At 36.6% G+C, this 12,166-nt stretch overlaps 3 protein-coding genes across 3 annotated transcripts; 1 reads left to right on the forward strand and 2 right to left on the reverse strand.

Moving 5' to 3' along the window:
* Positions 1 to 318: 318 nt before the first annotated feature.
* Positions 319 to 1,601, reverse strand: LOC115971725 (GATA transcription factor 15-like). The gene is made up of 3 exons (XM_031091741.1): positions 1,215 to 1,601; positions 979 to 1,101; positions 319 to 801 (listed from the first exon to the last, which is right to left on the reverse strand). The coding sequence occupies exons 1-3, from the start codon at positions 1,230 to 1,232 to the stop codon at positions 523 to 525; spliced, it is 420 nt and encodes a 139-aa protein (XP_030947601.1). The 5' UTR covers positions 1,233 to 1,601; the 3' UTR covers positions 319 to 522.
* Positions 1,602 to 8,656: 7,055 nt separating this feature from the next.
* Positions 8,657 to 9,127, forward strand: LOC115970493. Its single transcript, XM_031090122.1, has one exon. The coding sequence runs from the start codon at positions 8,657 to 8,659 to the stop codon at positions 9,125 to 9,127; it is 471 nt and encodes a 156-aa protein (XP_030945982.1).
* A 67-nt stretch (positions 9,128 to 9,194) lies between these two features.
* LOC115971720 lies at positions 9,195 to 11,778 on the reverse strand. The gene is made up of 3 exons (XM_031091738.1): positions 11,087 to 11,778; positions 10,546 to 10,923; positions 9,195 to 9,818 (listed from the first exon to the last, which is right to left on the reverse strand). Exons 1-3 carry the CDS (start codon positions 11,496 to 11,498, stop codon positions 9,451 to 9,453), a joined length of 1,158 nt encoding a protein of 385 aa, XP_030947598.1. The 5' UTR covers positions 11,499 to 11,778; the 3' UTR covers positions 9,195 to 9,450.
* Positions 11,779 to 12,166: the final 388 nt, after the last annotated feature.

The raw sequence follows: 12,166 nt of genomic DNA on the forward strand, positions 1-12,166 counted from the left end.
TAAATAGAACCGAATTTTGGTACTCTTTTTAAGTCTCAACACAAATACACAAATTTCTTACTAATATTTTATTCCTCGGTCTTATGAATATTTCAAAATTTCGAATAAATCTGATCTAGAAAAATAATCCAACTTGTGAACAAATTTAGCCACGTCGATTGACCACCAGCTTTTTATTTACATATTTGGCAGCACAAACAATGCATTGTCCCCTCGTGCTAGAAAGCAAAGGTCTACATAGGAATAAAAAATAAAATAAAATAAAATAAAAAACTGAAAAAGTAATTCAATCTTTGTGAGCACCATCTCTTCGTGTCAAATCCCAAATGCTTTTCCTTTACATCCACTTCCAATTCTTCATGAAGACTCAACAATGGAACCATTTAGCAGTAACAAGATTGGGTCCAAAGGTCAAAGAGAAAGTTAAAAAGTAAAAAAGACCACGGAGACTTTAATTTCCTTCCACCCAAACAAAGAAAGGAAAGGAAAAATAAAATTCTGATTCTCTTTCTTTTCATTGGTCTAGTTGTAGACACAGCCACAAGATAGAGCCATCAACAGCATGGCGGCTTGTTCTTCTTCTTTTAGTTTCCTCATAATCTGCTTCTCCTTCCCCAATGATCTATGCAAGCCCATTTCTCTTCCTAAAGCCATCAATCCCAGCTTCAATCTGACTCCCACCTTGCCTTTATTGCTTCTATTAATGCTATTCTTCTTGCACTTCTCTGTTTCTCCTTTGTCTAAACTCAGAAGCGCCCTCCTCTTCTTTCTGTATCTGATCCCACATGCATTGCAAAGAGACTGCAAACATTGTATATTATATGAGAAAAAAATCTAATAGTTTGTTATATTAAAAATGTAGAGAGAGCCAAGCTTTGTAGCTCAACTAGCATTTTACATGTTGTCGTAACTATCAAATTATAAAATAAAAAAATAAATAATAATAAGGGCACAATATGAATAAGACTAATCATTTACCCTTGGCCCAGCTGGACCACCCCTCCATAGAGGTGTTCTTGTTGTATGACAATCTGTACAGCTTTTCTTGAGCTCTTCAACCCCACCTAACAGTGTGCTATTCATGTCCTCTGACTCTGAACTCTGTTTCAAAGGAATAAGGTTATGAAATCAAGTCAGAAAAATAAGATAGAATAGTGAACATTTAAACAAGAAACGAACTCAACCCCTTATAGAGCAAGAGATCATATACTCACTTTTGTCTTTGATTCCATGATTGATCACTACCACCTATTCTAATTAAGAAGCTGAACAAAACCCAGTAATAATGGCCAAGTTTGGTTGGTTGTCTAGCTAGCGAGAAAAATGGTTGGTGTAGTAAGTTTAACTAATCCTTTAGGTGATGCTTGTTAAAGACATAGGTAGAGAGTGAGTACCTTAATGAGAAACTGAGACTAATTGGGATGGAGAGTGAGAAAGTCAGAAGAATTTGAGTATTGAGGAATGTGGCTTAGGCAAAAAAAAAAAAAAAGACGAACAGAGCGAAACAGGGGAAGAGAAGCTGCGAGAAATAACATAATGGAAAAGGCCAACACAAAGTTCCAATTATAAACAAAGCAAAGCCGCAAAACAAAGAACACAAAAACCCTAGCTCTAATATGTTCTAAAATGACGAAAACACCACTTATAAACTCCCCAAACATTGGAATCATTTGTCTTTGCACCATACACGGGTACTTTTTGTATGTTTTGTTAAATCTAACTGCACGAGAAATCTCAGCCATTTAAATTATTCAAACATGTCGGAATTTCATATTAATTGAGGATATGATAGTAAGATAGAGGTTATTACCGATGCTATTGGTGGCCTAGTGTTTGGAGCCTTGGGCCAACAAGACTTCGTTTTGCAGAGTATCTTGGGGTCAAGCCACCCTTTCCACTAGTGACGTGTTAATGTTACTTATACTTCATCAAAATAAGGTATTGTCCAAGGGCTATTAATTGATTTTTAATATAAGCTATATTTTATTTTATTAATTAAGTTAATTGAAACCAACAACATAAACTACTTACTGATCAACTTTTCAAAATTAATTGATCTTGTTAGACAGATGCTCTATAATGAAAGACAAGCTAAAGTTAGAATTGTAGCTACACTTTCAATTTAATATTAATAAATAGTTTGACATGGTTGGACCACAAAAAGAATTGACATTATAAGTGACAGTTACTATAGGCATAAGACAAAAGTTTTGTAACTCAACTACATTTGTTGATGTTTTTAACAAAAAGATGTAAGATTCAAATTCTCTCTCAATTATCAAATTATTAAAAAATATATATATTGTTTGAAGATTTTACTTTATTAGTCTTTATTTTCGGATAATAAGTTGTGAAGTATTTTATGGGGAGTTATAAGTAGGAGGAGGTGTTATTTAAAATAGAATTCAAGAATCAGTTTCAAAGAATTACTAGTTTTATTTATTTTTTGTAATTTGTTCATCTTGGCGATCCATACGGTGCTTTTGTTACTTTCAACGGGAAGAGCATTTCTTTTTTTAATCCTCGTATATCTGTTTGCGCCTTAATAGAAAGATATATTGCACAGTACAAAATTAACCCAAATTTCCTATTCTAGAACAGTACAGGAACCAAATGCTGGTTACCAACATCCAACACCTTCGCAGGAAAAGCCTCATTTAACCCTATATAGCTTAAATAAAATAGATTTGGTCTCATTAAGGACTTAGCCAACAAATGTCAGATCAACCGCAGAAGTACAATATTGTTTCACCCAAAGAAAATCTTTAATAACTAACAAATACCAGTGTTTTTACACAGTTTTACCCACGTCTCAAAAGCAATTGAAATTAATTGAAATTACTTTTAAGAGCGTGTTTAAAACAGTTTGTTTGTAACAAATTTAACCCATAACTAAGAGAGAAACACAAGGTATTAGTAATGCCCTTTAACTAACCGTATTACTTTCCTACTAGCCTTTCTCAAAGGCTAATTAAAGCTAAGCATCACTGATCTTGCTTCTTGCATTGGTGACAAAGTATACATTAAGAAAATGCTCAAAATTTTAATTTTGCCTATGCAACGCACTGTTTCGCACTCTCTACATGCTAGCAATATTAAACGCAAAAAGTTAGAAAGTGAGGGCAAAAGACCAAGTATAGTGTGAAAGAAACTGAAACAAGAAAAACTACACCACTACTGAATTCTGTATGTGGATGATGATAATGGAAGAGAGATACAGGAAGGAGCTAGAATAATGAGAATTTGGTACTTTGTAATTAAATGTTTTTAGAATTTGGAATTCAAACAACAAAATTGGGTAAGCAGTTAACACGAAATATAATCATTTGGAAGAAAAAAACAAGTGCAAGGGCATAAAAGATGCAAGAACAGACAAAGTCCGGCCATATATTCTGGTCCATATGCGCATAGAGATAACCACTTCTTTATTTGTGTTTTGTCTTAAAGACCAGACAGATTAAAGAAAAGCCAGAGTGGAACCCATTCAGTCACTTCTTTCCTATAGTGTGGTCCAAAGACCCCAGACAGAACAAAACTATTAAAAACAACAATGAGGAATAGAGGGTACTCTTGTTGATCTGCCTCCACAAAATAATTCCCAAATGATTTATGGGTTGGTTTATGAGTAAGACTTAAATGTAGTATTTAGGTGTTGTTACTTAGGTTCCCCTCTTAAGATTTTGCCTTGTGGATTTTTTTCATGAGATGGAAGTGTATTTTTTAGTTAAGTAACTACATAGCAAAATTTTAAAAGAAAAATCTAAGAAATAGCACTTAAGGTACTACACCTAAATTTTGTCTTTAGTTTATTTGCTTAAGTTTATAAGCAATTCCATCATTTACCTTCATTCTCCTAAGGGGGAAAAAGAGAGATAGAGTTTTTTCATCATTTGTGGTTGAAACACAATATAAACATTTTCGTTTGCTTTTTCATCATATATTGTTTAGAACCATTTTTTTATTCTAATAAAAAAATTCTCCATTTACATTACACTAACAATGTAAACTCACATTAGAGCATCCACAGCAGTGGAGCTAAATTTTTAGCAATTTAATTCCACCAAAAGTTACTTTATCTATTTTACCTACACACATGTTGCAGCAGTGGATCTATTTTAGCTTTTAACACAATAAAATAATATAAACATTACAATAAAATAATATATGTCTTACAATAAAATAATATATCACACTAACCACAAAAACATCTACAACAAAATAATATTTCATTCAACTACCAACACACCACCGCAACAACCATCAATCCCATAAAAATTACTGTACAACCACAACCCCGTCGTGCCCACCAAAACCAGTGATGAAGAAAAAAAAAAAAAAGCAGAAAAATCAACACAACCAAATCGGAAAACACAGCAAAAGTGAAACCCAGAAGAACCAACAGACCCAAAATCCCACTGTTGCAGATTCGGAGAACAGATTAATAAAAGGGGTAAATTACTTTCTCATTGTACTCTTTTCTTTTCTTTTTTTTGATAATCCTTTTCTCGTTGTAGTAGAATAGGAGGAAACCACCGCTGTTGGTGTCCTTGGCTTTAGCTTTTCAGGACTGACAGTTTAGAGAGGAGATCGAGCCATTTGGGTCTGGGTTTGAGAGATAGAAAGATAAGAAATCACCACCGCCGTTGGTGGTGGCGACTGTGGCCATGAGAGAAGGAGGTACTACTTGAAGGTTTCATCCATGGAGGCCAGAGAGAGAGGGTTTGAGAATGTTCTAGCAGGAAGAAAGAAGAGATGGAGAGGGAGAGAGACACGGAGAGAGAAGAAAAGCAAGAAAGAATAAAAAATAGATAAAGTAGTGTGAATGTAAAATAAAAAATTAACTTTTTTTTTGCTCCAAGCTACAGTGCATATCTATTTATAGATGTGTACTGTAGCAATTCATCTAAATTTTTTAACTATGGCTCCACTGCTGTAAGCGTTTTTTTGTGTTTGTGGAGCTAAATTTTAACAATATAGTATTATAGCTATACTGCTGTGAATGCTCACCATGACAGAGAGCCTAGCATGTTGAGCAAGTCTGATCTAACAAAATATTTCATAAAGGTAGGCCATAGGTGAAAAGCATGCTTTCATAAATGTATTATAGACACACAAAATGTGTACAATATTTATACACATTTGTAAAATATGTATAATATATGATATTAATGCAAGTTTCAAGATAGATAAGCATGCCTCGTAACAAATAGTTTTAGTGCCAAATGAAACCGTGATCCCGAATGTGATTATAAGAACCACACAAGGTAGGGTATAAGGCAAAAACTAATGCAATGCTTATATAAGTTGTTCCAAGAGCAGTGATGGAGAATCTTAATGCTAAAAGCAATTTACATGATGTATGCAACGGAATAGATGAAAGACATATCATCCAGACAATGATTATTGAAGTGCTTGAACAAAAAACGCACATCTTGATATCAAGTTTAGAAAAGCATGCTTTTCACCTATGGCCTACCTTTATGAAATATTTTGTTAGATCAGACTTGCTCAACATGCTAGGCTCTGTCATGATAGTCTTTTATAAACTCTTTCATCTCGTTAGTTAAAGTTATTTGATATTTGATATTCCTAAAATAACTACTTATCGTATGTCAAGAACATTATAACTCAAGTAGTTTGCACCTTTTGGGGTATTTATGATGGACTGAATGGATCAAAGTAGACCGAATAGAATTGAATTAGATTGAAGTATTTTTCTAAAAATGAAAAGATTAAAGTAGACTAAGATGGACTGAATTAGACCAAAATGGACCAAAGTAGACTTGATTGTTCTGATATGAACTGAATGAGACAAACTAGACCGAAATGGACCAAAGTAGACTAGATGCATTGATGTAGACCGTATAGACCGAATGGACCAAAGTAAACCGAAATAAACTGAATGGGCTGAATTGGACCAAAGATGATCAAAATGCTATACTAATGTAACTCAACTGGAGCTTAACAACCAGAAGTATTATGCCTCGGCTTTTAGATATTAATAGAGAGATAGATATTCATATCATTCAACCTGTTCAGTAGTTGTTGACAATAGCGATGCCAACTGCCAAGCATACATGCATGGCAGGTGAGTTTTTGAAATAAATGAAATCAAGAGCCATGTATTTCACAATTTCAATATAACAAGAGAGGAGCAGCGTGGTGTGGGGGCAACAATGAACCAGCCCATTGTCAAATCAACCCAGCTGTACTTAATACCGAGAAGCAGTTTAGCCATTCAATGATATATGAGTAAAGAAACGCAAGTCATGCCTTTTGGATGTTCTTGAAAGAACAAATGAACGATGTAACATATACCGATACAACAAGAAAAAAATAAAAAATTTTGGAAAAGTGAAATCCAGAGAAATTTTATGGTGCAATAGGTAAATAGGTTATAAAAGCCAGATTAATTAGTATGTCTTTGTTTCAGACCCAAGGCATCTCACGCAGCCTCCATAAAGGTTTACTGATCCAAATGAAATTTGAAAATCGACCAGCCTTAAACCTTGAAAATATATTTGGATAGTTAAATCACACAAACACAGAGAAACATCAGTTATTTGTGTTGCATAGGCCTATGGGTCAGTAGTTATTATGGCTTGCTTCCGACCAGCCCTAGAATACCTTGTCTCACCACTTCAAACAACATTTGTGCCTAAGAGAAAGGGTGTTGATAACGCCATCATTGTTCAAGAGCTTATTCACTCAATATCCAACAAGAGGGGTAGGGAAGGAATCATGGCTATTAAAATTGATTTGGAGAAAGCTTATGATCGTCTTGAATGGAGCTTTATTAAGGACACTCTTACTTTGTTTAAGTTCCCTAGCCACCTCATCTCCCTTATTCTGAGCTGTGTATCGTCTTCATCCATCTCCATTCTTTTTAATGGTGGGGCACTAGATACTTTTCAGCCTTCAAGGGGTATTAGGCAAGGAGACCCCCTCTCCTCTTATCTTTTCATCCTGTGCATGGGAATCCTTGGGGTACTCATAACGAATAAATGTGAAGATAATTTGTGGGATCCAATTTCGGCCTCTAGGGGTGGTTTGCCTTTTTCTCATTTATTCTTCGGGGATGATCTTGTTCTATTTGTGAAAGCTGATGTTAAAAATTGTCAGGTCGTAAGAGAGGTGCTGGACACGTTTTGTGAGATTTCTAGCCAAAAGGTGAATGTTGGGAAATCTCGGGTATTTTTCTCACCTAATTTGGATCATAGTTGTAGAGAGGAGCTTTGCAACATATTGGAGTTCCACTCCACTCCATCATTGGGTAAGTATCTTGGTTTTCCCTTAAAGCACACATCGTCTCCGCAAGATTTTGGGGCGGTGATTGAGCGGTTTCAAGGCAAACTTGCGGGTTGGAAAGCTCATCTTCTATCTTTTGCTGGACGGCTTGTTTTGACACAAGCTATTCTTTCCACTATCCCAAATTACTCAATGCAATGTGCTGCCCTTCCATCAAAGATTACCTAATGTATTGATAGATCGTGTCATAACTTCATTTGGGGTACAATGGATAACAAAAAGAAGCTCCATCTAGTCAGTTGGTCAAAAATCACCAAACCAAAAAAGGAGGACGGTCTTGGTCTTCAATCGGCCAAAGAAAAGAATTTGGCTTTACTTGTCAAACTCAACTAGCGATTTCATCAAGAGAAAGATTCACCATGGGCTAAAGTTCTTGCACATAAATATACTAGAAGAGGTAGACTTTCTGCATTCAAAAACAGATCTTGTTCATCCACGTGGAAGGCTCTTACTAAAGGTGAAACAATATTCAAGAAGGGCATTAAGTGGATTCCGAGCAAGAATAGTTTATTATCCTTCTGACATGACAAATGGTTGAGCGATGGACCTATTAGAAGCCTCACTGCAGGCCCTTTTCAGAGGAATGAGGATACTATTTTGCTGAGGGATATTACTCAGAACAATTTCTGGAATTTGGGGTGCTTATCATTTGTTCTTCCTCTCTCTTTAGGCCAGAAAATTAAATCCACTCCCATCCCCATGTCAGCGACTAGGATAGACAGAATTTCTTGGTCTTCTTCGCCAAATGGGGAGTTCGAGCTTAAGGAAGCTTATAAGCTAGCATGTACGACGCATAACAACCCTCATTGTGATCATTTCATGGGAAATTGGATCTGGAAAATTTCTACGCTACCCAAGATCAAATGTTTTTTTTTGGCAATGCTATCACTGAAGCATACCAACCAGAGAAGTTCTGAATATGAGAGGGCAGAACATACCTCTTTACTGCCCGTTATGTAATGCTGATATAGAATCCATTATTCATACATTGAGAGATTGTCGACACGCTCAGGATTTTTGGAATTCTTTTCCCCCTCCAATTCAGTCCAATCTGTTTTACGGCGCAAATTTATTGGTTTGGTAGCAGATTAACTGTACTTCTCATCTTCATTCCTCTGTGGGCATCACTTGGAGCACTCTCTTTACCTTTGGTGTGTGATGTCTGTGGCTTAGACGTAACAATTTTATCTTCAGGAATCAGCACAACAAAAAGACTCTTATGGCTGAAACAATTGCTAAAGCATCTGAGTTTGCCTTTCTCAGTGTGAATGAAAGACACCGCCGCTCACTGCAACTATTCAGGTCTGGTGGCTGCCTCCTCCGGAGTATTGGTTCAAGTTAAATTCAGATGGCTCTTCTCTTAGGTAATCCAGGCAAAGCGGGTGGAGGTGGTTTAATCTGTAACCATCATGGGGAATGGGTGTGTGGATATTCTAGAGCCATTGGGCACACCACCAGTGTGGCAGCGGAACTACGGGCATTGCGGGATGGCATTAATTTGTGTGTTGAGTTAAACTTGTTCAGTGTCTTAATTGAACTTGATGCCAAGCTGGTGGTTGAGTTATTGCAGAAGGATGAGGGTAGTTTTAATAGCAATGATACTATTATGGCTGGTCTGCAAAAGATCCAGAGAACTAGAGTTCTACACTGCTATAGAGCGGCCAATAAATGTGTTGACACCCTTGCTAGAAGAGGAGCTCTACTTTCCCATGATTTTGTAATTTTCCATTCCCCCACTAGAGATGTTTCCCTTTTGCTCAGCCTAGATGCTGATGGAACGGTGTATGAGCGTAAATGCTCAGTTGTTGATGTTTTTTAGTTAATTATATTATCCTGATTACCAAAAAAAAATCAGTTATTTGTGTAATGCGGCAGGAACAGCCGCAAATACTCTTGGTCTTATTTATTAGAAGCAACATGAATACAGTCATTGATTCATGGGGTCAAGGGTACATCCCATAAACAGAAGATAAATTAGAATACATAAAGTGTTTCAATATTTTATTTACAGAACACTTATTCGAGTTAGCCAATATCAAATCTGACCTAGTCCTCAGACAACAAATAGCAAGACACATTAGTGTACTGTTACTCTCAACTAAAGACTAACAAAAGCTTCCTAGCACTATGGAGCAACATCCTTCACCGTTTCAGTCTATGTCTATCCCTCTGTCCAAGTTTGGAGCAAATATCAGCAAGGAAAGTGAAGAAAACAGCAAAGAAGCACATAAGCCACGACAATATGAGCGCTGCCCAGTCCCAAAGGTTTTTCTTTGGAAAGTGGCCCCTATCTGATATGAGCAAACCTCTATAAACAGCTTCAGTTAAGGCATAGGCTGTGACGGGGTCTGAATCTTCTGCAAGATATCCATACTCTGTGAGGCACACAATGTCATACACCCCAGTAGTCTCTGATACGCCTAGCCATTCACATATTTTCAGTCGACCTTCGATCCTTTCCTCCGTTGATAACAAGTCACCATGTGTCAGGATCAAGAAAGGGTCCTCATCTGCAGCCACAATTGATCCAACATGAAATATATCAGCTTGTATTCACTACAATAGGAGACGTGCCAAACTTACCATGATTTACTAACTAAAGTAATAAGTATCTCTTATTAGTTACAACGGCTATACCACAAGTCATAACAATCAAATCTAAGGAATGAATAGTATGTGGGACCAACTATCACATGAGGTTGTTGGGCTTAAAATTAAATTACATGATATTCACTCATTAAATTGTTACACAGATGACTTAGTATACCTCATACAAGAACAGATCCTAAAACAGAATCAGTATGACCTTTGCAGCGTAGATTTTCTAGGTGGGATTAATTAGTTAATGTCACAATCCTCTTCCTGTAGGAGACTAGGATGTACACAATTTAGTCATGATTGAGAAAAGGTCAATTATAACAAACTGTTAAACTTTTAGTCTTTGGTGTGACCCTCGTCTGTCATGCAAGCTAATATATGATAGATTGAAAGCAAACTTAAGAGACAGTAACTACGTTTTATAGACAAGAACTCTTGTGCTCATTGAATAAAGCTTTGAATATTGCTTATCATGCAACTTACATCTGCAATTCAACATAATAATTATCATGACCTCTAAAGATCATAACAATCACATGTGACCCAAGAAAGTTAACCAACAATCTTGCTTGATTATATATACTTAGACACAAAAAAAAAGTACTCAAATAAACAGATCTTAAGTTATAGAGGGCTTACTGGATTTTCGTAAAACAGGACAGCAGAAGAGCTCTCTAATGGCCTCCAGTGGCTTAAAATCACCAGCTTTTGAAGCTTTATAGATCTCTGCTATGTTAGCCACAACCATTGCACAATTCACTTTCCTCTTCACGTATTTTGGAGATGATTTCAAGGTAAGAATTTCGGTATCAGCTTTTGTCATTGCATCATCTCCCGGTCTTAAACATGGCTGATTATGATGGACCCCCTCAGTCATCCAATTGGACACTTCTTCAAGATTCTCACCCATTTGAGCATAATCAAAGCCCCGTGAATCATAAACGCAAAACCCACTTTGTGTGGACCTCAACACATTGTGCTCTTCCAAAAACATAGTAGTGAAATCCGAAGAACTACCTACAAATAGACAACAAAATATCACTTCAATGCTAGAATTATTTGAAGTTTTTACCACTCTGAATTAACAGTTTAAATAGCTTTACCATATTGTTGGCACTTGGCACAAAAATGAACATTATAGACCAAAATTAGAGAGCCTACATAACCGTAGCTTACTTACCTAGTGCTGTTTGAGCAAAGGGTATGAGTCCAGAGCGTCCAAGAACACTGTACATAAGATTTACAAGTGAGCTTTTGCCAGAACCAGTGAAACCCACCAAGAGAATTGTAATAGCTGGTGGGATATCCATCTCTTCCTTGCTGATCCCTCCTATAGGAACCCAAAAATCACCCGAGCGATACGAGAGCAGCTTGTGCCGAAGCTCATGAAGCCCATCGGGGGCAACCAAAGCCAACCTTTCCAGCTCCCTTAGCACTTTAAGCCTAGGTGTTAGACTTGAAATGTTGGGAAGGTCAAACTTGAGCTTAGCACATTCATCAAACTTGGTAGCCGAACGCCACCAGCAATGAACCATTCTAGATAACTCATACTCGTCATCATCATCACAGGAAGAAGTTAGTTGGTTTTTCATCTCTTTCGTCCCAAAAAGTCCTTAAATTTTAGCCAAGATTGTGACTAATTGTGGACTCAACTTTAAGAACCCTGTATGTAGAAGTTTGAACAGTTTGGTTCTTGTTATTGAATACACTGTTGCATGAATAGCAAATACATAGAGGAGACAGAGACAATGGTCCTACATGCATTTGTCCAAATCCAACAATCTCTGTTTGCCGAATTTCCCAGTCCTTCAATCTTCTTCACGGGTTTGCCAGCCATAGGATTAGGAGGTGCTGGTTCCTAGCTCTTTCGTGTACTGGCACATGAATTTCAAATCGTACTAATTTTACAGAAATACCCACGTGGTAACGTTTATAGAATATTCTCGCCACATTTACCTCGTAATGGTTTTTGATGCGTATTGATACACTTTTTTCATCCAAATCACTAGGACCACAAACGGCACAAACGTCCACAGAGAAACTTAACCCTAATTACTAAACGGCATTTTGTGCTACCACCGTGCATTTGGGAGCTACAGTGCAGTGGATTCTCATACTCTCGAAACTCATGGCTATTGTTATTGGAGAGATACTACGTCTATAACATTTTTATAACAAATTATAGGTGAAAAGTTATTATTGATTCTAATTTGAATCATAGATACTACGTTCACAACATTTTTTTACCCATACATAACAA

The sequence above is a fragment of the Quercus lobata genome, chromosome 12 (assembly GCF_001633185.2).
Source record: "Quercus lobata isolate SW786 chromosome 12, ValleyOak3.0 Primary Assembly, whole genome shotgun sequence".
NCBI classification, from domain to species: domain Eukaryota; kingdom Viridiplantae; phylum Streptophyta; class Magnoliopsida; order Fagales; family Fagaceae; genus Quercus; species Quercus lobata.

What these genes read in the sequence shown, in the direction of transcription:
- LOC115971725 (XM_031091741.1), bottom strand. An exon ending in GTGGTCCAGCTGGGCCAAGG is followed by an intron (nt 802 to 978) that starts GTAAATGATTAG and finishes CAATGTTTGCAG; the next exon opens with TCTCTTTGCAATGCATGTGG.
- LOC115970493 (XM_031090122.1), top strand. Translation starts at nt 8,657, where the DNA reads ATGGCTCTTCTCTTAGGTAATCCAGGCAAAGCGGGTGGAGGTGGTTTA.
- LOC115971720 (XM_031091738.1), bottom strand. Translation starts at nt 11,498, where the DNA reads ATGAAAAACCAACTAACTTCTTCCTGTGATGATGATGACGAGTATGAG. An exon ending in CTTTGCTCAAACAGCACTAG is followed by an intron (nt 10,924 to 11,086) that starts GTAAGTAAGCTA and finishes GTCTATTTGTAG; the next exon opens with GTAGTTCTTCGGATTTCACT. An exon ending in TCCTGTTTTACGAAAATCCA is followed by an intron (nt 9,819 to 10,545) that starts GTAAGCCCTCTA and finishes TTGTGGCTGCAG; the next exon opens with ATGAGGACCCTTTCTTGATC.